At 48.7% G+C, this 27,802-nt stretch overlaps 1 protein-coding gene across 5 annotated transcripts in view; it reads left to right on the forward strand.

The window, feature by feature from the left end:
• RIN2 (Ras and Rab interactor 2) overlaps positions 1 to 27,802 on the forward strand; it is an 83,749-nt gene that overhangs the window by 43,791 nt on the left and 12,156 nt on the right. For 4 of the 5 annotated variants that reach the window (XM_026060207.1, XM_026060206.1, XM_026060209.1 and 1 more), the window contains exons 3-8: positions 4,610 to 4,704; positions 11,261 to 11,453; positions 12,144 to 12,255; positions 14,301 to 14,373; positions 17,471 to 17,562; positions 20,715 to 21,869. In XM_026060207.1, the coding sequence (XP_025915992.1) occupies positions 4,610 to 4,704; positions 11,261 to 11,453; positions 12,144 to 12,255; positions 14,301 to 14,373; positions 17,471 to 17,562; positions 20,715 to 21,869 (1,720 nt within the window). Of the gene's footprint in view, positions 1 to 4,609; positions 4,705 to 9,790; positions 10,156 to 11,260; positions 11,454 to 12,143; positions 12,256 to 14,300; positions 14,374 to 17,470; positions 17,563 to 20,714; positions 21,870 to 27,802 lie in introns of those variants that run through there. The other variant, XM_026060210.1, reaches the window with a different exon arrangement.

Genomic DNA, 27,802 nt, shown 5'->3' on the forward strand with positions numbered 1-27,802 from the left:
CCCTGCCAGCTTGTAAAAGCGGAGATGAGTATTGTCCAATGAAGGCTCAGCTGACATTAAGCATTGCATGATGCATTAGGACAAAAAATACTGCAGTTTAAGTTGTTTCCATTTCATTCTTTCATTCCTGGATTTTAGGAATGTAAACAGTTGGTACTTGGGTATTTGGGGCAATCTGATGTTTAGGATAGGTTTGGTTAGGGAATATCGTACTGCGCTACTGTGTGACTTCATGCTGCCCGAGTCATTATTATTGGGGTTTACAGTGGCTGTATTTTATTTCACATGAAAACAACTGGCTGAGTGGTAGAACTGTAATTTCTTTTTTTTTACTTACAGAATAGTGCTGCCTAACGAATAGTAGACAAACAGTTAATAACATAAAGTTATTTAGCACGTTACGTATTTGTACGTTAGCTTTTAATTTTGGTTCTTTTTGCTGTTAACTAACTTCCCGCCTGAGAAGATGTGATGCTTTCAAGCACATTTCTTTTTGTGTAAACCTCTTGTTTCTGTAGCGTAGCAGAGTAACAGCTGTTTCCTAGTCCTAAATAATCTGTGACAGATTTCTTCACATCACTTTTAAGGCTTGAGACTCGTGTGTGTTATTTTACACTAACAGGCCTCTGACAGAAATATTTCCCTCTCTGCTTCAGTCATATTTCCCTTGGAAACTACATCTTCTGGTCTTGATTTCAAGTCTGTTGAAATCGATGAGAGGCTTTTTCCATTATTTTCAGCAAAATAGGAATCACGGTCTTGTGAGCAAATCTGAGAAATGTGTCTGAAGAATTAAAATACCCTGAGCCTCGTGCTGCCAGGAAGGCAGCCTCCTGCCGCCTGTCTTCTAAGGCCTGGATCTAGTCATCTTGCCCRCGCAGGATCCTTGCTATGTTTTCTTGGAGAAACGTATTATTAAAAGCTCCTCTTGCAGCAGGCTAAGCACGCAAGCATCGCTTATGCTGTATAATGACCAGGAGTTTTGTTCATCCTAAATACTTCAGAAATTACGTCATGTAGACGTGACGGCACCTCACTGCTATTTTGATGGAGAATAATTGGTCAGGTGCTGCTGGTGTAACAGCACGTGGCAATTAATTGCAAAAATGCTCAAGGTGACTTAACTCCAAAAAGATTCTTTTTTTAAACAGGAGAAGAGTAACGTTGTTTTTTTTTTTGAATGAAAGAAAAATTTTTCACCCAAACCAGAAAAATTCTGCTGAGGAAAGACATCTTCTAGGAAGTTCTCTTTAAGGCAGAAATACAAATCAAACAGCATGAAGATGGCTTAATGTCTTCAAGATAAAACTGTGTAGCCATCCTTGCCTTACTTGAAGGGAATATATGTTTAAAATCTCTTTTTAAACAGTTATTTCCAAGAGCTTTAATTTTATATAAGCAAGCATCTTTCGCAGACAAGGGTTTAAATGGCAGTTGCGCCAAAGAGGCCAAACACATGGCTAGCATGCAAAAATAACTACAAATACTTGCAAAGACAAAGCTGGATGTCGGAAAGCAGCGGAAGGCACGGTGCACAGCGGTTAAAAAAGGCCGAACCAAGGAACCGCAGCCGCTCCGAGTGGGAGCGGGCGATGCAGGGAGCCTGCCCGGTGTCTACGTTACCCTCTTGCTCCGCAGAGCGGTTCCTGCTTCTGGGCTCACGCTGGTACGTGAAGGTGTAAGACCAGCTTGAGTTTCTGAGCCTTATGTCGTGCTGCTAGTGCAAGTTGGATGCGATTTTTTTTTTCGCCTCCCAATTCCCCGAGATTTTTATCTGTTTGTTTGGGAGGGGGCTGTTTCCTGAGGGTTTTTCCCCCCCAATCCTGGCTGAAGCACAGCCGGTTAGCAGCAGGCGCTGAGCTGGTGGCCGAAAGCTGCTCCCCGGGCATGGATGGTGCGTGGCGCTCCGCGGAGGAGAGCAGCCTCCGTCCCTCCGCCGCTTAGGAATTTTTGTGGGCAAGGATGTCCGGGCTGCAGGGCTGAAGGCGTGTGAGTCAAAGGCAGCTGCTGGCGTGACGAGTGGTTGCTCCACTTCGGTCACCGTTTCCCCTTGCCACGGCTCAAGTGGCGTTAGGAAGATGTTTGCGAAAGACCCTGGGAAGCTTTTGCCAGAGCCAGGTTTGGGCCTGGCTGTGAAACCTGCAGCTCCTTTTTAGCCAGCGGAGGGGAACGAAGCTGTCGCGGGGTGGGTGTTTGCTTGCTCGCGCCTCGGTGGGGAGAAGCGGGACTTGGGAAGGATGGTTGTGACGTGAGGAACGCTGGTCAGCATCCCTCTCCTGCTGCGAGAGGCTCCCTGCGGACCGCTCTTCCCCTCCTGTGATTTACTCCGGCCTCCTGCAGGACCTGCCGACCCTCACGGATAACCAGGACAAGCTGAAGGAGGAGCTTGCCGTTGCCACCACCATGGTGGTGTGCCACCAAGGCCAGGAAGGCTTCCCGGGCCCAGCCGTCTGTCTCCTGCTCTGCTCAGATCTTAAGCAAACACCTGAGATTTGAAGGAAGACCATCRCTGAGAGAGAAGACATGGAAGACCATGTGTTGCCAGGCGAAGCTGTAGGAGCCTCTGCAGGAGGTTTGATGGCAATCCCTTGGAAATGAATTGGTTCAGTGAGGAGACCGCTCTGCTGGCCTTGCTCATCGTCCCACGCTGCGGAGCTCACGCTTACAGCTGCTCCGTCTCATCGGCAGATTAAATCCTTTAATAATGCTTAATGATGCAGTGAAATCCGGCTCCTGATTTGCATCATGAGTTCCTGTTTTCAAAGCCGGACGCAGTTGCGGGTCGCCGTGGCTGGGTTGCGAGAGCACGCGAGGCTCCAGGCGCCAACGCGACGTCTCCCCCGAAGCACGGGTGGCCCTTTGCTTCGCAGTGGCTAAACTTGGAATGGTTTTGTTGACCCAAGGTACGCTCTGCTTTATTCCTGTGTTTGTCACACTCGTTACTGGAGAATGGCAAATTGTATGTTCCTTTCTGAACAGCTGTTTACCTGGAGTTTTTTTACTTGCATTTCACACATCTTGATACAAGTAACAAGAAGAAATACACCGAAACAACGTTTTAGAGTGGTATTCGTTATTGAAAACTAACTTTCAGATGGTTTATGAAAAAATACTCATGTTTAAAACCAATTGAATAGTTGAGAGTGGTTCTTGTAGCTAGGGGATGTAGTGGGTTGCTTTGGGTCATGTTCCTCAAGGTTCAGCTCTCGCGGAGCCGATCATTCTGCTCCCCTTGTTCAGTCACAGCTCGGAAGAGAAGCGCGGTTGTTCCAGCTTCCTACACCGCCAGGTCTGGAGTTCACGGGCTCTTGAGCCGGGTGATCAGGAGAAACGGGGGAGCGGAGCACTTTCTGCTTCCAGGTACAGGAGGACTACCGCTGTCAAGAGTTGGCCAAGCACACGAACAAGCTCTGGTTTGGGTTTGTAGCCGAGGGCTTTCCTTAGATCAGCGATTTCATCTTCTTTTAAATGTGGGCAGCAATCACGTGATTAAATAGCTCGTCCTGATTTCAGGTGTTATTTTAAAAAGGAAAAATAATTGATTTAAATATGCTGGGAGCTGTTTCTTCAGCTGTCACCCCCCTCTGAATACAGCGCACGATAGGAGCCTGCAGGTCCCTATTCCCCACGGAGGCTGGTGGTTGCATCTTTTTGCTTGGCGAGCGTCAGCCCCAAAGTGTTTTATTTTTAGCGTACAATTTTTGTTGGCGTAGGGGACGGGGARGTGCCGAGCCTTGCCGGGAAGTGAGAGCGTGCGGGGGCCCTGGGCCGGCACCTTCCCTGGGCTGCCGTTTCTCGCGCGCGGGAGCGGGCCGCTCGCATCCCCCTGCGGCGACTCCGACTCCRTCTGGAATAGCTTTGCGTAGCGCAATAGCGGGGTGCAGCACCGCCAAGGACTCGGACCTCGAGAGGAAGAAGCCTATGGGATGAAGGCAGCGGGTGGTAGTTAATTCTTGCTTCGAGTATGCTTAGCGGGGTTTGGCCCGTTGTAAACGGAGGGGGAAACTCGAATTGATCGGAARAACGCGGCACGGAGAAAGAGGGTGTGAACAGCTGAGGCAGAGGAAAAGAAAACGTGCTATAAAGCGAGGTGGTAAAATGTTGCCTAATTATGATAATTCTTCAAAAACCCTGCCCTCCTCGAGCTACCGGTGCCACCTGGCCTCTAAGGTGGTGCCTCGCAGGTGACCGTGAAGCCTTGGGACGTGGGTCGGAAAGCGGGTTTTATTTCCCTTCTGAAATAACTCGTGCAGCTCRAACTCCGCTAACTTTGCTTTTTGTTTTGCTTTGTGGAAAACAGATGCTACAACTGACCGAATCGTTTGGTTCTTTGGAGTTATTGCGTAATATAACTGTCTTTTGAGGCTGCAGAAAATAAACAAATCCAGCCTGGAAAGTTGTGTACAGGCACACAAGAAGAGCTGTTCGTTCTCCAAGAACAGTTATAAGTGTCCCCAACCTTTTTCCTTTACAAGGGGAAATCCGCATAGGATGGGATTTAAAAAAAAAAAAAAAAAAGGTTGGGATCTCTGGTGACTAAACTTGCCCGGGCTCCTTTTCCACGCCTCTTCCACTCGCTTGACGTCATACTATTTTTGTCCCTTTGCAGCTCATTGACACAATTGCCTCAGAAATCGGAGAACTGAAACAGGAGATGGTACAGACGGATCTGGCGCTGGAGGATGAACCCGGCGGTTTGCAAAGGTGATGAAAAATGTTTATTTCTGTAGCTCCTGGCGGGGTGACAGGGCAGGCGTGCTTTCACGGTGCTGCTTTCCGCGGTGGCGTACGCCCTGCCCCGGTTCAGCCGGGCAACCCAGAAGCGGGTAGATAACGTCGCTCTTCAGCACCAGGCTTTACTTTCGTGCGGGAGGAGCGTCCGGAGAGCCGCTTGTCCTGTACGTTTGCCTTAACAGCTTCTAAAAGCAGCTGAACTTCGCTGCTACTTCCTTGTCGCAAGGGTAGGACGCAGCCGGGCGTCCGAAGGAGGAAATTCCTGATGTTATTCCCGTTGTGCGTGGCAGCGCGCTCTGCCCTCGCGCTGAAAAAGCTGAAARCGTCCATTGCTCCGGGCGGCTTGGTGAAGAGTCACGATAGCTTTCGCCCAATAACGTAATTTATTTATGTTCTCRGGTTAGTAAGTAAAATAGCGGTATGAGCTGACCTGTGTCGTAGGAATATTTGTGGGGTATGTGTTTAAGTTGGTTTATATGTGAGTATCTTGCACATAAAAATTAGCAGATGGATGCGTTTTGTTAACCTTAAAATGATTCGAGATACAGATTATAGTACAGATAAAGTTCTGGTGTTTTAAGAGACCATGCCATGCAGGTAAGGACTATGGAAACTTGTAGTCCAAGCCTGTTGCTGTAAGAGGGAGCAGTTGGGCTGTGAGGCTTCGTTGTCAGCGGCTGTTTGCCAAATTGACATCCAGAGGATATCTGGTATTTTAATCATTGTGTTAAGTACAAAAATGGGTTCTCTCCTTAATGACGAAATATCTGTTGCAAGGGGAAAGTCACCAGTGCCAACATTAGGTTTCATCTGACTGCGCTTGGTGGGCCAGTTTTRTTGCTGGTGGACTGTGTGTTACAAGGCAGCGAGTTAATGAAGTGGATAATAGTTCATTATTCAGAATTACATCCATGTTTTTCGCTAATTTTTTCTCTCTCTGTAAATACTTTTGAAGTGCGCTAAATCTCACTGCAATTCGTTTGAATTATTTACATTAATTAAAACGTTGAGCAACACCTTTGTTGCCCAAGCGGTAAAGAACAGCAGACGAGGGAACTAATTAGTGCTTGGCGAAGCCTCTGGTCGCGTGTTGTTCAAGTGCTAAAGCTTTTGACAGCACAGTTCTTTCCAGGGCAGAAAGGATACTTTCTCCATTTCAAAGGGTTCAGCTAATTAATTTCAGCGATCGTTAGCTAATTTTCAGTTGAGAAAAGGCCTCTCCTTACTTTTGAATGCAACGTAAGCATGGGAGACTAAGACCTACGAGTTCTAAAATCTTGGTGGAAGCACTCAGCTGGGAACAGTCAATTAAAATCTCCTGTTTTACACATAAAAGGGATTTTTTTTGCTTACTGACTCAATTTTGAGTGCGAAGTATATTTTGATTAAAATATGCAAATAAAACTAACCTAAAAAAGYGAATTTCTATTTCTGTGAGTATTTAATTGAATTCTGATTTGCATCAAAATAGAATTTGATGCTAAAACTAGCCATCCAATAAAAAAAAAGAAATTCATCCTTTTTCTTGTCCTTTTGAAGATGATAGATATAAAATATGAAATCTGAATAAATGAATTAAGGTGAATTTTATATAACTACATACATCCGAAGTTTATGCTTCTGTGTAAGTAAAGGTTGTATCAAAGTTGATATAGATTATATAATTAGTTGTATACTGATATATTTTGGTTATTTAGAATTACCAGGCAAGATTTCAGTCCTTTCAGCTAAGGTTTTCCAGGGTGCTCATCTGAACTAGACTCCCATGACGGATGTGTTTCCTCTTATGACTATTTATACCCCTGGAGTTATTTTAAAACTTTGTAATTAATGTAGGTTGCTTTTATTACTGTATATTTTGTTGTTCAGGAGTCAGTATCTTGATATGGCATTTGGATTTGCATCTAGAGAAGTCCGAGCTAAAAGTTGCGTATTATTCTTGTTTGCTTTTCACCTTAGACTATTTCCACTGCCCCCGGAACACTTTTGCGAAGGCGGCGTTTGCAAGAGGCCTTAATTGTATTCAGAAAAATAAGTACATGAAGTTGCATGTCTGCAACTTGAGTGTATTTTTGTGCTTGTGTGGTGACTTTCGGGTTTATGCTCCCGGACTTTTGCATTTTGGATATTCCACTCTTTTTACGCCTCCAGCCCAAGTAATATTGAGCGTGATTCAAGTAACAGGGCTCGCATATATTGCTTGTAAGCATGTAAATGCCATGCAAAACAAGCGAACAAAAAAGGATAGCCTGTCAAAATGGGACACTCGGGTCATTGGTTTCAGTAATCCATGGTGTTTGGTGCCTGGGCCTTGTTCCCAGGGCAGGAATACAGCTCGTTCCTGCAGGTGAGTGGAGCTGTCAGGAAAGGGCATCACGAGGATGCGTTTCTGGTCGGTGCTGTGTCGGTGGCCCCCGTCTTCCCGTGGCTCGTTGTGCCTGCGCAGTGGTTGGCGGTGAGGTGCTGGGTGGTGGCAGCTGCTGCAGCTTGCTCCCTTCCTGCTCCATCATCGTCACGGAAGTAAGGGCAGAACTTTGCCCCCTATCCTTCATGCTTTACCTTGGACAGCCCCTGTGCCTATATGTCTTTTACATTTTTCCACATTAGTTATTAACTGAAACAGAGTTTTCACCCGTGTCTTGCATGGTGGATTACTTCTGGTGTTGTCAAAGTTATTTAACCTTCTCCCCTGCAGCCTGGTCCTCTCCCTTCAGCTGCAAGGGGATGGAGAAGTGTGCGACAGTGCAGCTGCTGAGGCGTGGAGGGAATCCTTGGAGCCTTGCTCCCTCTGCCAGCTGCTGCTTGACATGACCGTACATGCGAGGCTGGTGCGGTTGAAGGCTGCTAGTTGGTAGGATTTACAGAAGTGCAGACGCTCTTGCAGCGGAGGGTCAGCCAGGAACTCGCTTTAACCGCGCTGGCTGTGGGCAGCCTTTGGCAGCACTGCAGCAAGGTCCGCGCTCCTCTCTTTGCAGCTTTAGCAAGACGCACTTTATCTCCTCGCCCTTGGGTCTGGGCAGGAAGCAACCGGGAGGAATGTCGCTCGCCGCTGAGGAACAGCAGGGTGAACGGTGGGAGAATCATGCGTCTGGCTGCAAAGCCGAGCCGTGCAAACCTCTCCGCCCTGGCGCAGAGACGGCAGCACGGCTTGTTAAGCTGCATCTGCTGGGGAGAAGCTGAGCGTCCTACCAGCAGGGGCAAAGAAGGGACCTCTGCCTCTCCCTCCCTCGTTGGGTAGCGTGATCCTAGTGTGTGAGCATCCTCAAAACAGAGACCAATCCCAGCAAACAAACAGAGCAAGGTGCTATGGGCACCTCCAAGTACAAGTTAGACCATATCGTCTTTCCAAGATTAATCTGGTCTCTTGCTGATGTTGTCCCTAACCCTCCTGACTGTGCACAAACCCCCTCTTCCTGGCTAGTCTCTTCATCTGGGATGAGATGCTGAAACTGGGTGGCTGTTTCATTTGGACTGATAAGCAGCTTTCTCCATAGCATGGGTGCAGACTCAATCCCTCCAAGGTCCTTCAGGTCCTTCCTCCAACTCATTTCATGCCCTCACAAGGACAGGTCAATTCTTCCACTGTTTCCAGTGGAGGCGATAGTCCTGGAGCAGCTTAGTTTAAGGGCAGTGCAGTGAATCCATGGAGCAGCACTGGTCATCCTAGTGGGATGCAACTTCCCCAAGTTAGCAGTCCCAAAGAGAGACATCCTCTCCCCAGGCCAGTGTCTGTCCATGCGGGAGGTCTGGCGGGGTTAGAGAGCAGATAAACTACGTTATCCCAAGCCCTACAAAAGAGGCGGGAAGAAAGGTGAGAAGTTTAGGTTGCAAGGTCAGAGCAAGAGATACAGACAGGGTTTGACAGACTGAAAGAAAAATTCACATAGAGCTGGTGCACGGGGAAGGACGGGAACATTTGCTTTGCATGGACGTGATTGAGGTGTACGTTGCAGCCCCGTAGGTATGAGGGAGAAGATCATCCTGAGTTACAGGCTTCAACCTGTTCTCTGTCCTTTTTACTGTGAGCCAAGCGTAACCAGGACGTAGCAGTGTTGTTGATCTCAGCCGTTATCTTTGTTTACTTCCCACGTGCTTTTGGGTTTCCTTAAATCTAAGGAGACTTGCATGAATCACGTATTTTCGTTAATCCGCTGTGAATAGTGTGGAAATCCCTAGGAGGGTATAAATCGTTAGGAGGGCCCGGTGTAGCCGCGCCTCCGCRTTTAAGCAGGGCATCCATGCAGATCCGTTTGGTGTTTGGTTTTGCGTGACCTGGTCACTTTGTCTTTTACCGGGAGCTGCCCTGCAGAAAGCAGGAGAGGAGATAAATCGTTGCGTGAGACGCAGCCCCATCCCACCGGGGCCTTTGACAGCTCCTTATTGGAACTGATCCTCTCCCTGGTGTCGTTTTGGGCGTGTTCGATTTGCAAAATTGGCCACCTTAAAGCACTAGCAGAGAAGAGGAACGCCGTGACTTAGGTGGGTGCCCAAACTTTTACCAACTCGAGCCGATTTCACGGTAAGAAGCAGTGCCTGGCCCCATAGCAGGTACCGGTACCAGGGAATTGGAAATAGCCTTACCTCGTCACGCCTGCAGCCAGCGTCGGTGTATAACCCTCCTTTTGCCCCGGGTGTTTTGGGTTGGGCGTTCTGCGTGGTGCAACACCGGGTTTTGCTGAGACCGGGCCTGAAAGGGGAACCTCCAAATCCTATTCGGGCAGTTTTCGGAGCCCCGGTACAACTTCCGTAATAGCGCTTCCCCGCCGCACAAGCGCGTTCCCGCGTCCTCGGCGTCGCGGGGAGGCGTCTCGGCGGTTGCTAATGACCCTCGGGGAGGATCATCTGCTCTGCGGTCGCGGCGCCTTGCGAGGCTCGAAGGCTTGCCTGGGTGCACCGGTTCTCCTCGGACCATGCAGGGAAAGAGCGAGCAAGCGCCCCCCCCTCCCACGCGCACCCGGTTACTTCCCCTTCCACCCCATCCGGAGATGCTGCAAGATGCTGACCAAAGCTAGAAAAAAATAAGGGTTTTTTTTTTTTCCTTTCCTTTTTTACCCAGCACTCCCGTGCTTGTGAAGCCTCTACCACGCTTGCTCCRGCTGCGGCATCTGGCCTAACGAAGGTGGTAGGTGCTGCTAACGCCGCTGCCTGCCTGCCAAATCCCCGAGGGCCGCGGGGCAGACTCGCGGCACGATCGAGCCCTCTCCTGCCCCTAGGAAAAAAAACAACCTCGGACGCCAGCATCTGGAGCGCGGGTCCCCGAGCGGCTGTTGCGCGGTGGTTTCTCCTGACGGGGAAGGAGGGATCGCAGGACGTGCCCGCGGCGGGACTTGAGCCAGGGCACGCGTGGGCGATGGGGAAGCTTCGCATAACAACAGCAACTCTTGGACTACCCAGTTTCTTTAGATTTTTAATACCCAACAGGTATCTGTAGCCTCCAGGGGTTGTTCTTTATTACTGAATTTAGCAATAACTTTATTAACTGTCCTGCCCCTAAATGTATCTTGACCTTAAATTAGTGTGCCAAGTTCACACTTAGGCTGGCTTTTGCCTCTGTTCCTTACACAGGAGTCGATCCAGAACCAAAGGAAGTAGGAGCACAAATATATAATTCCTTTTTCTGATCARATTTGTAGTTCTAACATGTGCGGTAAAGCCCTTTCTGGGCAAAACTGTCAGTATGCTGAGGACTTTTCTTAGAGCACGGACCATGCAAGTTACTACCTCTGTGGATGATTTCTTAGGAAGCTGTGCCTTACGGAGGGTTATCTGTGGTTCGTTTTCTTCTCTTTCCTCTGCCTTTTCTTTTTTTGTTTTTCTTTTTCCCCCCCCCGGCGAGATTTCTGACCACACATGAGCGGAGGAGGCCAAAGATGGATAAGCAGCTGAGAAGCTGGCAGGGCTGGTGGAGCAGCGATGGTAGTCAGGCTCGGGATGAGCTGCAGGGAGGTTATTTTGAGCAGGCTTCCTTTGTGAGAAAAATCCCTGCGGGCGGAGAGAAAAGAAAATCATGTTTGGTGCTGCGATGGCCAATAAGTAGTTCAGCGCTCCGTTGCCGGAATACTGAGCAGGTTTGCTGGCAGGCAGGACAGAGGGAGGTTTCTGTGCGTCGCAGCTTTTGCAGTCTCGCTGGGAATAAAAATATCTGAATTGCACGAACGTTAGTCTCTGAAGATAAAGCTCTCCAAATGCAAACGTAACAAGGAAATGGGATTAAGTGTTTAATCAGTTCATACATGCCTGTACACGCGTATCTGTTTGAGGTGACTGCTGAATTTCAGCAAGCTAAAGGAAGAATGCTAAGGCTTAGCTTAAAGCTAGCTGTCAAACTGAAGACAACTGAAGAAAAGAAATCATGCAGATATGAGAAATTTTGTCTATATTAATGATGGGAATTCTCAGTAGAAGAAGCAGCAGTCCAGGGTGCYGGCAGCACCACTAGCGTTGTGATAATTCTGTTTGCTGGATTGAGTGATTGCTCATGGGAGATTTGCATGTCTTTAATTTCTTTTTTCTTTCTTCCTCACAGCTTAGTAAAGGACATGGATAATGTCTCTCCTGAGAAAAAGGATGTAAAAGGCTGCCCCCGGGACTCTGGCTACGACAGCCTGTCCAACAAGCTAAGCATATTGGACAAGCTTCTCCATACTCACCCTGTGTGGCTGCAGCTTGGTCTGAACGATGCTGAAGCCGTGGAGATCCTGCAGACCCAGCCGCCCGGGGTAAGAAGTCACATTCCCGATCGCTCGATGCAGCTATTGTTGGAAAAACTATTTCTTGTGTGCTTTCTCTAATCCAAGTGAAGACTAGTTTGGGGTCTGCTGGAGCTAAGAGCTGGACTGCTGCCGTTGGAGCTCCAGAGYAGGACCTTGCTAAGCAGGACTGTAACAGATATATTTCCCTCATATGGAGAGAGAATTGCTAAATAGGAAATTTGACCACATTTTCTCCTCCACCAGTGCCTGCATTGAAGATGCTAAGATGGAAACCAGGCGCTATCTGCTCAGATAAGGCTGGTGGCTGTTTCTGCACCCTCCTGCCTGCCTCCCTCCTGGCGCAGGAGAGTTGTGGGAATAAGCTGCTGGGATGCAGGAGCTCTTTCCCATCCGGCTTCCCCAGGCTCCGCGGCCTGAGCCRGGGCTGGGATTTGCTGTGGGTTAGACTGGAGAGGTCACAGATGGGCATGATGGACTCAGTGTCACGTGCCTGTGTTATATGAAGACGAGATGTTTTTCTAAATGTTTTGGTGCTGTTTTGCACCAAGTTGTTGAGTGAGTAAAATTCTGAGATGTTTCATATAGAAAATCCGAGATTTTGAGGTTGTTACGTTTCCTTTCATCTTTAATATCTCTGTCTTTTTAAGGCATCTTCAATGAAGCTAAAACCTTATCCTTTTCCCTTCTCCACCACAGATATTTCTGGTTAGGAAATCGGCAAGACTGCAGAAAAAGGTCATATCTCTGCGTCTGCCCGGTGAATGTGGGTCCTGCCTGAAAGAATTTGCAATAAAAGAAAGCACATACAGTAAGTTATGAATTACAGACTTTTCAGATAGCGGTCACCGTGTACGAGCCAGGTGCTTTGCACTGGTGAAACCTGCAGCAGAAAATCATCCAAAGTCATGGAAACACAAACGGCCTACAGTGATCTCTGCTGAGGGCATGAAGGCAAATCTATTTGTTTAGGCAAATCTAAGAGCGGGTCAGGTATGTCCCGGAGAAGGAAGATATGCAGAAACACCTAAGCCTGTGTGGGGGACACGGGAGTATTTACAGGGTTTTGTACCTTGSTGAATTGGAGATGCATTGCGTCGTATGGGTAGATACCCACTTCTGGAGGAATTAGCAAATAGCAGAGTTCCTGCAGTTTTTGAAACAACACTGCGCTCATCTCTTCAGAGAGAGGAGGGGAGAAATACTTTTGATATGAAGGAATGAGAAAAGGAGGCTGCAGCTGGTGAGCGTATGTGGTGCAGAAACCGCAAATGAAGAAAGGGGCTTATTTTAACAAGATGGTGAAAACTGGAGATAAAATTAGCAACAGCTTCAGTTAAATGACCCTGAGGTGGAGGCTCTGTAGTTAAACTCTATCATTCTATTACTGACCTGAGTTAACTTCAGTTATTTTCTCCTTTTTATCTCTCCCTTCCCTCCCCACCAACAGAAGGTTAATTCTGTGTGTCTGATTTTGGTTTTGGTTAGAAACAAGGCAGATAAAGAAGTTGCTAGCTTTCTCTTCTAATATTTAATCTGTGTGGTCTCAGGCTGTGTCCTCAGGCTTGTTACACTAACGAATTCCCTCTCTCCCCTTTAGAAAATAAAATAATTAATATTACGTTGTCTTTCATGCATAAAATTTTACCACAAGGGGGAAGTATCTACTGGTGTTTTTACCCACCAGTCAYGGTTGAGGTTTTCATTGTAATCTGGGATCTGGACACGCATCTTCTCTTAAACTCCCCCGCAAGATCACCCACCCGTATACCATGTGCATTATTAGTGTGCCTTTTTGAAGAAATTCCCTTTTTGTGGGCACGCAAATGACCGKCTTGGCCTGTCCTTCGGTGACAGTACGCGAACAGGCAATGAAGATCCACCTGAGGGCTCTGGCTGCTCTCACTCGGAGGTGGTCAGAAGCAAGGAGACCTCACTTTCCCCCCCTTTGCAGAAGTGGTCTCAGGCTATGCAGAATAGGTGTCGGTGTATTTTAGGAACCTGACTGGCACGACTGTTGTATTTCATAAATGCCTTCCCTTCTCTTATTCTGGTCTCGGTCACGCGGTGAAAGACCTAGGTGGTGTCACTCTGGGAGCTTCCCCTGCTCGATTCCTTGAGCTGCTGGGTGAGATTTGTCRCTGGCATCAGAGCGAGCTTAATGTCAGCGAAGTGGCAACCACTTATGTATCATTATTACTGTGAACAAGCATTTATAACAGTAAGGAGGAATGATTTGGAKAAAAAAACATTGTTCATGCCTTTTTTTAATTGCAGAGTAACATTTTGGGGGGGGAATCTCTAGAAGAGTTTTGATATAATTTTACAAGGGAARAAAAAAGACGAGTTGAAACTCAGCACAAGGCAATGCTGTGAAGCAGAGTTGTCTGGGTTTTCTCAAAGGCGACAAGCGAAGGAAAATTCATCCTTTGCCTTTATGTGCTAGCACAGCTGGGGAGCAGACAAACGAGTAGGAAGGACCGCAAGAGGCGGAAATAAAGATTAAAATTAGCTTTATTAGTACACTAGGTAAAACAAAGCCTCAATGGTTGGTTYGTCTGATAGTAAAAAGTCGTGCATTTCTAATCCCATTTGACCCGTTTCCCAAGAATGAGAACATATTTTTGGAATGCAAAAACAAACCCACCACCAAGACTCTCAGGACGGTCTTTACAAYGCCGTTAGCGTAGACACGTGCTCCTCCACACGGTCGTGTCTGATTAACCAAACGGTGGCTAGTTTGGCGCAAACATGTTGTTAATTTTCTGGGGAAAAAAAAGGTTTTTTTATTAAGCTTTTCTAAGAAACAGTGGATATAGATGTGTGATTCTTTCCCTCTTGTGACTTTCTTCACAGCTTTTTCCTTGGAGGGGTCTGGAATAAGTTTTGCTGATTTATTCAGGCTCATTGCTTTCTACTGTATTAGCAGGTAAGATGGTGTGATGTTCTGGGTTTCATTTGCTGGACTATCCTGAAAAAAGAAAGAGTCTCAAGGACTTTCCTGGCTCAGCATGATRAAAATATTACTGATCTATAAATATTCCTGGGCGGTCATAGCAGGTAATGGGCTAAATAACAGATGAGAACTGGAGATGAGATCTGTTGTATTTGCTGCTGAGCATTGAAAGGGTGGTTTTATGTTGTCCACCCAATTGTGAGGTGTTGCCAAGTATAACTTGACTTCAGCTGATATCTTTCAATGCTTTCTCAACTGCTCTATAACTCCTTTAGCAAGCACCATAAACTATCAGCCATCTTGCAATGGCCGTTTCTTGGAGTTGCTAGTAAAACACATTTTTGGAGCATACGGCATAAAGGTCCGATCGCACTGGAGACCGTGACAACTGAGAGGTTCCGTAAATTGCAAACAACAAAAATGGYTTCATCGGCTTTCCAATTTACAAGTGCCTGGCTTGTTTTTCAGAGAAAAAAATGCCTGATGTTTTGTCTTTTAAGTTGGTTTTAATTTGAGTTTAGTTCCCTAGCGACAAATCCCAGACAGATGCTCACGTCCTACGTTTATCCACAGGTGGGACACAGCCAAGCTGCACGCCTAGGTACATTTTCTGAGGGATGGGGACAGGCATTTTGAAGGTCTCCGGCCTTTCGCTGCAGCACGGTTGCCAGTTAGAGCTGACAGTGGTGATTTCTGGCGTGGGAAATGCTTGCTGGCCGAGGATGCRCTTGGGTCGTGGGGCTTCTTGCTTCTTTTGTGGTGGAGAAGCAGCTAGAAGCCCTTGGCTACAGGCCTCCGCTGCGCCAAGCTGTACGTGCGTGTGATGAAAGAAGCGTTTATATCGCAGAAGTAGCTGGTCAGCACTCGGAGGGGAAACGAGCTGAACTGCATTTAAAAGCAGTCTAGTGATGAGACGGTCTTTATCTTGTCACCCTTTCTGTTCTCGCTGGCCCTGGCCAAGCTCTGGTAACTCTCCGTCAGGGCATGCAGGGAGCTTGCAGCAAATGTAAAGTTATTTGCAATAGTTTATCCCTTTTTGACCGCGGGCGCAAAGTTGCTTCGGATTTGCCTGGGCTGAAAGTAAGCCCGCAAACGTGCCGCAGTCTGTTGCCTTGCTCCCGTGTCTCAGCCCTGAGAGTCTCYCGCGTGCAGTAGCTTTAATTTTATGCACGGTATTTCGGTCAGCGCAGTGTGAATTTAAAACGTGCGTCCTGATGCAGCGCGGCCCCCGTTGAGGTGTGTAAGAGCGCGCGCGAGACTTCACCCGTGTGTTGTCCTTGTTGCTCTCCTCGTTGCCCTTTGAGGAAGGGAAGGCAAGTAAGAGCAGAGTGGCTGTTCCAGCTTAGACACGGCCATAAAGATTTCCCAGCGTTCATCCTGCTYGCTCTTAAATACAACTTCAGCTGCAAACCTGTCCGGAGATGAATCAGTAAATAAAGCTCGCCTTTGGTTTGTGGCGTGCTCTTGGAAGCTGACGCTTGCTTCCCCGTTCARTGTAGAAGCATCTCAAGCGTTTCTGTTTGCCCAGTGTTTCTTAAGTGGCAGCAGCTACCYGGCTTCCTTGTCCTCCTTGCCAGTGGCATGGGACCGCTGGGGACGCAGAAGGTGCAGGCAGCTTGGGGACACAGGCAGGCAGTGGTTGTGATGGAGGGCGTCCCGTTGGGTGCATCACAACGAAGCCGGGAGGGTTTCCTACACCCAGAGGGAATTTCTTGCTGTAGGTACCGCATCGGTGTGTATGAGGAGTCAAGGGTTACCTCTCTTTGTGTTTAGCTGGAAGGTGTTCTGCGCTGCTATAAACTGGACTGGATTTTACGTGGTACGTTGCTGAAAATGTCTTTTCACATACTTTCTAGTTAGCGTGTCAGCCTCGTGCCTATGGTAGAGTGGAATTTGCTTGGGGTTCTGATACCCTGATTTTTCATCAAGTTAACATGCAACTTGGTGATATTTCAGCATTTAAAAACCACGTCTGCCTGCTGCAATAGATGGTTGGCTTGTTTGCAGCTTTAAAAAAAATGATCCTGACGCCGGTTGTATGTAGGATTTCTGTGCTCCGTTTCCTCTGATTTACTCTAATTACGTAGGTACTTCTGTTACAGATTTTACAGCTTAGCATGCGCTATTGCTTGAGGATGTATTGGTACCAACTGGGTGGGCGAGAGGTATGCTATCTGCTGATGGTAGTACTTGTGTAAATGTAAGTAAAGCTAAGTGGTTTTGCCTCTTAAAATCTCTGTCCAAAAGCTTTTTACACTAGCTTTGGCTTATGTTATGCACATTCATGCATCTGCCTTTGTAAACATCCATTGACCTTCTAGTATTCATATAGTTCTGGTATAGAAATCGGATATGAGGATAAATTATGAAGACTTTCTTAAATGAAATGTGTTTTCAGCCGAGGACAGAGTATCACAGAACGGTTGAGGTTGGAAGGGACTTGTAAAGATCCTCTAGTCCGACCCCCCTGCTCAAGCAGGGTCACCTGGAGCAGGCTGCCCAGCACCCTGTCCAGATGGCTTTGGAATATCTCCAAGGGTGGAGACCCCACAGCCTCTCTGGGCAGCCTGTTCCAGTGCACCAATACATCCCAGGTTAGAAATTTTTTTAAACTAGCCACCCAAATACTCATTTATTTTTATTCGGAGAACTAGGTGTTCAATTTTGAGAGCACTCAACAGTGTATTTGGAAAATACGAAGCTTAGTTAAAGGGTTAAGGGCAGATAAAGCTTTTGCATCRCGCTGGCTTGCTCTTAAAAGACCAGGTGTTAAAGCCTCTGCTATAATGGGAGGAAAATAAGGTGGGGCTGTAGAAGGGAGCCCAAAGARAGTCCTGGGGACCTGACTCTCATTTGCACTTCACACCGCTTCCCAATGTAAAGGAGCCTTGGGGTTGGGACCGCTACATGTCTACACTGCATGCTGTATGTTTAAGGCTCTTGCTACCTGCCATAGCTCAAAAAGAGAGTAAGAATCTGAGCTCAACTGCTGCCTGTGTTTGAAACAAATACTTCTAAAACTGTGGATGCTGTTGTGAAAATCATTATTGTTTTTCTGTTCTACAAACAGGGATGTCCTGCCGTTCACCCTGAAGTTGCCTCATGCTATTGCAGCAGCAAAGACAGAAGCTGAACTTGAAGAGATTGCTCAGCTCGGACTGAGTAAGTAGCTATCTGCATAGCTCTCATTCCCTATAACTTTGCTATAAGCTTGACGAAACAGTCTGTATTGGTAAATAGTTCGTTTTGGTCAGCGATGATCCAGAYAGCATTTGGAAAAGCAGCTTCTCCTATTGGGAAGGCCAAAGCCTTGTACTCGCCAAATGGAGACCTTGGCGTTCTTCCATCCTTATGTGCCTTGTGTGATATTCTTGACTCTGTTAGTGTTGTTTCCTTCCTTCCTTCCTTCCTTCCCTCCCTCTCCTCGCTATGCAGCCCCTGGGCTGACGCAAAGCAAGTCTTGCAATCGCCAGGCAGAGGTTTGAGTTAGCTTGTCCTCCACGCTGGAATATTGGCTGTGGTCTCACGCTGCAGCCTTTAGCTGGATAATTTGCTGTGGTTGTCAGTAGGGTGTAGGAACTGTAGTTCACTGTTATCAAAACTGTCTGTTCAGACTGACGTGTGATTATTTACCTTGGAAAGGCAATTTTGACTTCGGTGGCTTAGTGCGGTAGCATATTAGTACAAGGAGGGGTGTGTGCATAGCATCTGTAGAACGTGTCCGTGCACTTTGGTTTGGTGAGGGTTTTTAAATCAAGAAAAGAAAATGCTAAGAGCTGTCTTTGAAAGATGCACAGCTTGACTGCTACAACCAAATACAGCTTCATTGCAACATGCCCTTTGAGCTTGCAGCAGATGCAAAGCCTGGCAGGATTTGAAACGTGGGCTTGACCCAGATGAAGTGTTGAGCAACTCCTGCAAAGTGCTGAATGGCCTTATTTCCTTTTGGAGGAGGAGAGGGCTGACTGAGGGCAGTCTTTGTCCCAGTAGATTTTTGAATCATCTTCAGTTTAGAAGCGGGTCTTCATTAAATCAGGGTCGTAACACAAGGCTCTCCAGAGATGTTGGCTGTTGGATTTTGCAGCAAAGTCATACACAATGAAGTATTGTATTGCTTTGCGTTTTGTTTTGCTGCACTTGCTCTGACAATCAGGAATTCACTTTAAAGAGGAGACAGATGTCTTCTGTGCTGCTAATCYGCAAGGTTAGGTAATTAAATGAAAGTATGGATTTTCATGGGAACGCAGGCAAATTGGGAGGCGGTGTAATGAAGACAGTCCCCCCTAGAAACCTAGAGGCCCTGAAGTAGCATTTAGACAAGTGTCTCCAYAGAAGCTAATAATGGTGGTGTTGAGCAAGCTCTCCAGAGTAATCATGCTGTCTTTTGTCCTCCGTACYGGAGAGCACCGTGGCTTACATGCCGCAGGCTTAGTCCTGTTCTTGAACCATCTCTGCTGTGTTTGCAGCTTGTGTTTTACTTCTTTGTTTTAAGCTAATGCACTTGAAAGCTGGAAGGAGACTGGTGGCTGATCGGTGCATAACTTCACGGTTGGTGTATTTGCGGTCAGTGGCCTGCTGTATGCCAGACTAAGACCACAGTTTCTGTGGGCAAAAAACGGGCAACCAAGTTGAGAATTTAGCGGAGTTCTAGGTGACTCCGTACAAAAGAGCACACCGGGAAGCCAGGCCCGCAATGCTGTTGACCCAAGAGATGCCTAAAACCTCTCCGAGGGGCCTTCCGATTAAGTGTGAGCTTTCCTTAAGTAGCAGACAGGCACAAAACRGCCTGATCTGAATGCTAAGGACCATAGCTCCTGCCAGAGCTCTGTTATGCTCTAGGCTCAGAGGAAGCAATACGCAATGCGGGTCAACAGCATGTAGCCCAGCAAACCGCATCCGGAAGAMCTGGTGGTAAAGGCTTCAAGGCTTTTGCCGACCCTTTTTTGGTCTCTCTTCTCATGTTTCGCCCACTGTAGTGCTTATCTCATGCATGTTTGCAGCAGCCCACGTGCCAAGCGCGCTGACCAGCCCGCTGCAGGATCTGCAAGCAGGGTGTGAAATCACGGAGCAGGAAAAAAACGGCAGCATTGCATGGCCGTGCAACGTGYCTCTCCCTACAGACAGCCCCTGGTATATCCCCTACGTAATTCCCAGGTATATTCCTTGGGAGCAGCCTGTCACCTTGGGCCGTACTCTTGTTTTCTGCCCCGTGGGCAGGACGCAGCTGCCAGGCAGGGACCCCTGTTGTAGAGCTCAGTATGAGAAATTCATGCCGCGGGCTTCACAAGGCTCATTTTTTACCCAGCAGCCAAAAAGGGGAACTCTAGGAAAACTCTAGGGACTCTAGGAAAAGGGGCCACGTCAGGACTGGCAAATTTTACCGAAGCCTTCTTCTGGCGTTCCTCCCTTATTTCAGTCTGATTGCCGTCCCAGAGGGCCCCGTCTGGTTTCGGCCGTCGGAGTCGCAGGAGCCGATGGGCTTTGCTGTTAACTCAGTTCGGTGCACGCACGCGGACGCTTTGCTGGGACAAGCCAGGAGGCTGCGGCGGAAATTTGCTGGTTTAGCACGGGGTTTCCGCGCCGTGCCGATGGGACGGCACGTTCAGTCCGTTTACGTGCCGCCGAGTGTCTGAAACCTCCGGCGGACCGTTCAAGCGTTACAAACGCGGGGCTGCGGGCCAGGGCTCTTAAAGAGGCACGAGCGTTGCATCGGTGTAGCTGAAGGTTGGTTGGGCACCCGGCACGGCAGAACGTGAGCCGAGCTTTCCTACCTAGTTTTATTTGTTCACTATAAGCAGAAACCAACCCCCGAAAAATTCTGCTTTTGATGGGTTGCCATAAGTGGCTGTCAGCTGATGTAAATCAGCCTGACTCTGTTGGCTTGAGTGGAGCGAGTTTATTAACACCAGCTGAGAATCGGAGTCTTCTTTCTCCCGACTGATGTGCTGGTGAGTAGTTTTTGTCCATTTTAGCCTCAGATCGGGAAGAATCGCTATGTCGCGATCTCTGCGCCTTTCTTTGCTTCTCGGTTTGTTTTTTAGCTTCGTTCTGTGGGCTGATTCGAAGCTACGCGTTGGCTGTGATATTTATAAATGAATAGGAGCAGCCCCGGGAGTGCGACGGGCAGTTATGTGTGACAGTGCTTTAAGCAGCTCACTAGGAATGCTATTCATCTCGCTTCCTTTTTCTCCCTTGAATTATAAAAGCTTGCCTAAATTTCTTAATGCTTCCAAGGGGTTACGTTGAGCCGAGTGGTCTGAACGCCCGTCTGCGTGCCGTTTGCCTTCTTACGTTAATACAATGATGACTTTCAGGTTTTTGGAGCTCGCCGGCTAACAGCAACCCCCCGAACCCTTCGCCTCCCCGCCGGCCTGCGCCCGCAGACAGCGCTCGCAAAGACGCGCGCCAGCTCTGCCTTATAAATGGCGTGCACGCTATACGGACCCGGACGCCCTCGGAGCTGGAGTGCAGCCAGACCAACGGAGCTCTGTGCTTCATTAATCCCCTCTTCTTAAAAGTGCACAGCCAGGACGTTAGCGGGAGCCTGAAAAGGCAGAGCCCGCGCGCTCAAGACGCGAATGGCACCGAGAGGCCTCGCTCCCCCCCGCCCAGACCGCCACCTCCTGCTATTAATAGCAGCCTGACGAGCCCGCAGCTTTCCCGGACTATAAAGCCGGCGAGCATGCCAGCGCCGGTCAGCCAGAAGCAGCAGCGAGACTCGGGCGCGCTGCGCAGCAAGCCGGCCCCCGTCCCGCCGCCCCGGCTGAAGAAGCAGGCCGTCTGCTCGGAGGCGGAGGGCGGCGGCAAGCCCGCGGCGGCGGCTGCAGCCCCTCGGCCCGGCGGCGGCGGCCCCTCGGCGCGCGCCTCCGAAGCGCCCGGCGCTGCAGGTGCCGCCCCGCCTGCGCAGGATCCGGCAGCCTCCAAGAAGAGCCCGGCGGCGGCGGCGGCGAACGGTGAGTCACCGGCGCAGTGGGATGGAGGCAGGCAGAGGCTGAGCGACATGAGCATTTCCACCTCCTCCTCCGACTCGCTGGACTTCGATCGGAGCATGCCCTTGTTCGGCTACGAGGGGGACACTAACAGCAGCCTGGAGGATTTTGAGGGGGAGAGCGACCAGGAGAGCATGGCCCCCCCTTTGAAGCCCAAGAAGAAAAGAAACAGCTCGTTTGTTCTCCCCAAGATTGTGAAATCTCAGCTCCGGAAAGTTAGTGGCGTTTTCAGTTCCTTCATGACCCCCGAAAAGAGGATGATCAAGAAAATCGCGGAGATGTCCCGGGACAAGCGCACTTACTTTGGCTGCTTAGTGCAGGACTATGTCAGCTTTCTGCAGGAAAACAAGGAGTGCCATGTCTCCAGCACCGACATGCTGCAAACGATCCGGCAGTTCATGACCCAGGTCAAGAACTACTTGTCCCAAAGCTCCGAACTCGACCCCCCGATTGAATCCCTGATCCCCGAGGACCAAATAGGTAAGAAATACTGCCCTGTCGGCTGGGGGAAGCTGAAAACGGGAGCCGAGGCTAGACTGAWAGTCTTGGTGCCGCTTTGGAAGGGAGGGAGTTGGCTTTGCTAGCGGAGTTTAAGCCGTGGATTATTTGAGTTTTAAAACAATCAAAAAAAAATAGAATAAAACCGCAGCAGCTCGGAAGAACTATGCTACAAAGAGCTGTTTATAAAAAGTTTTCCTTACAATTAATAGTGGTGAGCGCTGGATTTGATTTACCTGTGATTTTTTTTTTTAACTGCTGTACTGTTAACCCCCTATTTGCTGGCACGCACCTATTTTTCTCTGAGTTGTGTTGAAATAGTTTTAGATGCTGCAATGCACCAATTTTAACACTATGTTAAGTATGTGTTGGAGCCATAAAGCCAGAATTTATTAGAAGCCAGCAACAATTAAGAGCAGAGAAACGTTTCTTAGCAATTTCCTCTTGAAACAAATCTCATTCATCCAAACAAATTCTCATTCACTCCTAGCAAAGCTGCAGTGTCCCTACCCTTGAGGCTAMATAAAAGGATATGTAAGTTTAAAAAAAGGAAAAAGGAAAGAAAATGAAAAAGGAGAGAAGAGGATGCCAGTTTCTGCATTTCTATACCTCTCTGTTGCATGTCTCTGTTTATAAATGGTTGCCGCTGAACTCTATATTTGAATGCATGTTTTACCAACAGAGAGAGACTTGTGTATCCACAAAAGTGGAATCGTTGTTGCTGCATAAAATCTCTCTGTCCCGCTGTCTTGCCGAGCCTGAGCAGTATTTGTAAAAGAGCTTATAAGCCACATTGAGGAGGTAAACATCCCTCAGGGCAAAATACTTTCCTTGTGAGCTCACTTCAGTCCTCATTTGCTTGTTTTTCCTCCTATACCCCGGTGTCCCAACAGTTGGCCCGGTACAAAATTGGCAGATAGTTCTTTCCCTGGGAGTAGCTGGGGATTTTCTTTTGACGTTTTTGTCCGTCCTTGACCGAGGCGAAGGATTCTCTTGTAACCTCAACTTCGCTTGCACCGAGCCGAGCCAAAGCAGCAAGCGCCGCTAAAGCGAGCGCTACGCTACTGAGAGTTCCCTCAAAATCGAGACTCCCTCAAAGACGTGGAGTAGCCTCGCTAGAATAATAAAGAAYGTTACGTGGGTGTTGTGTGGAAGAGAAAGCAAACTGAACGGTGGCGTGGGTTCCCCCCACGGGCCCTCCGAGGCTGTCGGACAAAGAAATACAGGACTTCTGCGCTCGTAGTTTGGTCTGACTTGTGCTTTTCATCGCAAGGGTGCGGTTAAGTCCGACCGTGGGTCTCTAGGGACTGGCAAAACGATGTCTGCTTTTAAATGTCGCGGTAGCTCGGAGTAGCTTAAGTTACTAAGCTTTATAACTAAACTACACAGGTTTTCTTCAGCGACAGCAAGTCTGACTTTGATCGTGCAATTAAATCTAATTAATTAAAGCAGGGTAGTTCAAACAAAGAAAGAACTTGCTTTTGAGTCATCTGCTGCCTACTCCTGGAGCCTGCGAGCAGCCTCAGTGGRTCAGGAGCATCGGATGGTGCTGATCTAAGCAGATAACTATGCGACAGCCAGATTTAATCATCCCTGTAGAGCAGAACTTCTTAGGCTAAAGCAAAAAGTCAGCCCTGCCTATCGTCTTGGGGTTTTGCTTGGCTATTTCAGTGCAGCAYTGCAGCCCAAACTTGAACTTTGTAAATGGTCGTTTATCCTTTTCTTTTTGGTCTGTGCAGTCGTGGTGCAGGTTCTTCCTCTCGATGCGGCGGCTGTAGCTTGCAGCCGCCCCTCGCGGCTGAGCCCCGCCGCCGGCGCGGGTGGCACGAGGAGGGAGCCCGTGACGGTAAATCATCGGCCGTCTCGGCTCCCCGGCCCTTTCTGCTCCTCCCGGAGGAGCTCGAGCCAACCCTGTCTCCCTCTCCGCCGCCCCGCAGGACAGTTGCCTGGTCAGGCGCCTCCAGGTTTCGCGTTATCCCACTGTCTCCTGACTTTTAGTACGTGCCAGAGCAGCATCGCCCACGGCTTCTCACAGCCCTTGGTGTCTGTTTAACGACCGGGGCGACTGCGTAGCTTGTCTTGCAGCACTGCTTCCCTCGCTTCTCTGGCCAGCGAAAGATTTGGCGGGAGATGTTTGAGGTTTCCCGGAGAAGCGCGTGCATCGGCCTTTCTCCTCGCTCCTGATGGGCGCCTCCGAAGCTCAGTGCTGCGGGCGGGCTGTCGGCCCCTTCCGAAACACCAGGATCCCCAGCGTTGGGAGGGAATTAAGGCTTAAGGTATGCTGCTCTTTATCATTTAAGAATGAATGCAAAATAAACTTGTAAAAGTTGTCCACRCCTGAATACCTGTCCGCAGGATAAAGACCTGGACCGAGTCAGTGGAGATCCGGACAGAGTCGGACAGTCTGCTGCTGCTCAAATTGCAAATGTTTAGGAGTTTTTGTTTGTGTTTCCCCTTTTCCTGGCTGTGGGCAGAAAGGAGTCGAGCTGAGTGTCGTCATTTTGTCAGGTGATCACCGGACAGGCTCTATAGCATCCGACCAACTTCATCGCGATGCCCAAACCCGGGCCTAACCCAAGAAACGTCTGACTTGAATAATGTGGCTCTAAGGTATTAACCGATGGTGCCTGAACGTCCTCCCTATCATTTGCTTTGGTATTTCTAATGCACGCTGGATTTTGAAATAGTGGATTTTCAAACAGGCTTAGGCAGAATGGGGCCTGGAACRACCGCTTCCACCTTGCGTTTGGGGGGTCTTTTCTTACAACCTGTCGAACCGCTCGTCGAAGTCTTCGGTTTGCCGGACTCTGAAATCCCAGCTTCATCTTCCGTGGCGCTGCGAGCTGCTTCGTTGCTTTCCGCTTTGCGCTTTTGCCTTTGCGCTCTTCTTGCTGGAAGGCAATGTTTTGCTTCTGTCCCTTATTAAATTCCCTCGTTAGCTTTAGGCCTCTCCCCAGCTTACGAAGATAACTTTGAACCGGCTCTCCCMAGAACCGGCGATGTCTTTCTCCCGCCCCCGCCGTGATATCGTATGCGGGTTTTGTATGTGAACTGCCTTATTTCATCATCCAAAATTCTTAACGCAAATATTAAGTAGCCCAAAGCCCAGAGCTGACCCCCAGGGGACCTCTTCTGAAACGTCTGTGTGTTTGACAGTGAACCATTGATAGCTGGCCTCTCAGTGCAGTATTTCAACCAGCCGGGCACCCACCTTATGGTAATTACAGCTAGACAGTATTTCCCTTGTTTGCTTATAGGAAAGTTGCATGGAAGAGGGTTAAAGGCCTTTAAAAAAGTCAAGACATGGCCCAGCTCCTACTCCACGCTTCTTTACTAAGCCAATTATCCTGTTAACGGAATGAGAATGGTATGTCGTTATTTACTCTCGAAAAACTCATATCGCCTGTTTTTTAGCGCTGTGATTTTTTTTTTTTTCAAGGGCCTTATACATCTGTTTTGGGTCCTGCTCCCCGCTGTTCCCCCTGGTATCTCTTCATGTTGAGTTGAGGCTGGGGGACCCGGTCTCCCCCGTGATCTTCCCTTCGCTGAAAGGGGGAGAGGGCAAGGAGGAAGCAAGTGGTGCAGGCCCTGAGCGGAGGCAGACGGCCTGGTTGCCCCTTTCCCCGTCATCCCTTCCGTTTGCTTTGTGACTTATTTGCGGCTCCTTCATTGCTACTTTTTCRAGAGAAGACGTGTTTCCCTCACAGCCATAGCATGAGTTTTAATTRACCCACAGGTGGTCTGATTAAAACAGAACAAAACAAACACAAATGTCTGTGATTCACTGGTGTGTGGTTTAGGTAGGTAAAATGAGGGGAAGTTTTATTATTCTAGAGACCTTTCTTGCCTGGTTGCTCTGCCGGTTTGCTTCTCCTGCCGCTGGTCCGCCGTCGCCTCTCCCCTCCCGCCGCTGTCCTGCTTCTGCCTCCAGGGCTGTGCAGGTGAGCAGGGACCATGGGTCGTGGGAGGTCTCGTCTTCAAGCCTTGCTCCTTCTGCGGAGATGGCTTTGAGCCGTGGGCCGGGTGCGTGTGCGAACATCAACACCCACCAAGAATCGGCGACTTGGCCGTTCTGACCGAAGCTGCCTTAAAACAGACCCATGTTTTAGTAGCGCCAGTCTGCAAACGCGCAGGATACTGGGGAAAATCCCAAACGAAGCAAACGCGGCATGGTCAAGCGCCCCACGTTTGCATGCCCTGGTGAACCTGAGCGGCGTTGTGCTCTCAGCCCCCCCGAGCAATGCTGCTCGTGCCGGACCGCACGGCTCCCGGGAAACGGCGAGGAGGAGCGTGCAGTTTCGGGCTGCGAAGAGGCTGCCTGAGGACGCTTGCTGGGGCTCGTGCGTTGTCCTCTCCAGGCGCAGACTTGTGCGGTTTGCAGCGAAACAAAACAGCGTGTCAGCACAGGATACAGATGTGTTTCCACAAGTCACAGCGAAACTAGCTGGCTGGCCTTTGCAATTCATTTATCAAGGCACTTCCAGTTCCCATTTTGAGGCCAGAGACTAATTATAARTATCACTGCAGGAAAGCTAACTGGGACTTCACTTAAAATAATAATCAGCTTAAAAAAATATATATCTGAAGCATGTATGTTTGCTTTTGAAATATTTAGCATCCGAGGGGAGGTTTGGAAACACTTTGCTTTTGCTGAAGTTAACAGGAGTTTTTGTTRCTGGCTTTGGTTTGATCTGAGAAATACAGGGAAATGTTAACTCAACAGATCAGTCCGCAGTTCGCCACTTGTAGACACTAATTTGCCCGGGAAACCCTCCCGTACTGCTTGGGGCTGCTAGAAATTAAAGAGCCAAAGCTGCTGCTGGCCGGGAATCGCTTTGCGGGGTCGTATCCAGAAACGCTGTCTGTGAAAGGGGCAGCTCAGGAAAAAAGGTGCCTAGTTGGGTGATGTGATAACACTGAATATTGGGCTGAGACCCAGATCACAAGGGATGCTGTCCTTCCACGCTTCAAGAGTAATGTAGCTATTAATATGCTGCTAAAGCATGTTAATAGCAAAGTTTTTGTATGAATTAGGATAAATATGGGTATTGTTATTTACCATAAAAATGTCCAATCTTTCCGACGCTTGCCAAGTTCTTGGCCTCATCAGCTTGCTAGAATTTGCTGCCTTTTAATTGAGGGCAGAACTCCCTGTTTCTTATGTCTGTTCCAAGAATTAAGAAGGAAGAAGAAAAGATTAAGGGAAAAAACCTGTGGACGCATCGCTGTGTCGTCTTACTGTTGACTTTCTGCTTGCTGGTTAGTTCTGTGCAAAACTGCCGCAGTGAAGTGCCAGGTTCTCCCAGTCTACCGTTACCAAGCCTAGCCAGCGTTAGTGTCTCTTTGGAACCACAGATATATGTCTTTTATTTAAGTTATATCCTATTAGCTGTAATGTAGTCACTGAAAGCACTGAAGGAGGCTCTACCAAATAGCCCATCYGATTCTTATTTACCCAATCGGGTTAACAATACGGAAACCATCAGGAACAGCCGTGAGTAACGATCCATGAGGAAGTTRCTCGGATGCTTTTGCCTCTTCTGCTTAGCGGACCAAAGGCGGGCAGCTGCCGCGCGGCGCCCCGCGCAGAGCTTTGGCCATGCCTATGTGAGCTGCCTGCTCTCTTCCTCTGCGCGGCTTCGAGGCAGTTTTAAGTTCCCTGAGAAACCGGGGAAYGCGACCGAGTAAATGTGAAAGCGATTTCTAGGCGCTGCTCTAGGAGCCTGGGATGAATTGCAAATATTAAGCAACTCCTCCTCCCCATCTTGCAGAGCCGTAAAAACCTCTGTGATTCATCTGCACTGGAAGCTGTGGGAGTGGCGCTGACTGACTAAGGGTTGAGGGCAAAAGACTCGACGCTTCCATTTCCCACCTGCAGACAGCAAGGCCGGCACCAAGGAGAAGGTTGGGCTCGG

This window comes from Apteryx rowi, unplaced genomic scaffold (assembly GCF_003343035.1).
Source record: "Apteryx rowi isolate R43461 unplaced genomic scaffold, aptRow1 scaffold_167, whole genome shotgun sequence".
In the NCBI taxonomy this organism is placed as follows: domain Eukaryota; kingdom Metazoa; phylum Chordata; class Aves; order Apterygiformes; family Apterygidae; genus Apteryx; species Apteryx rowi.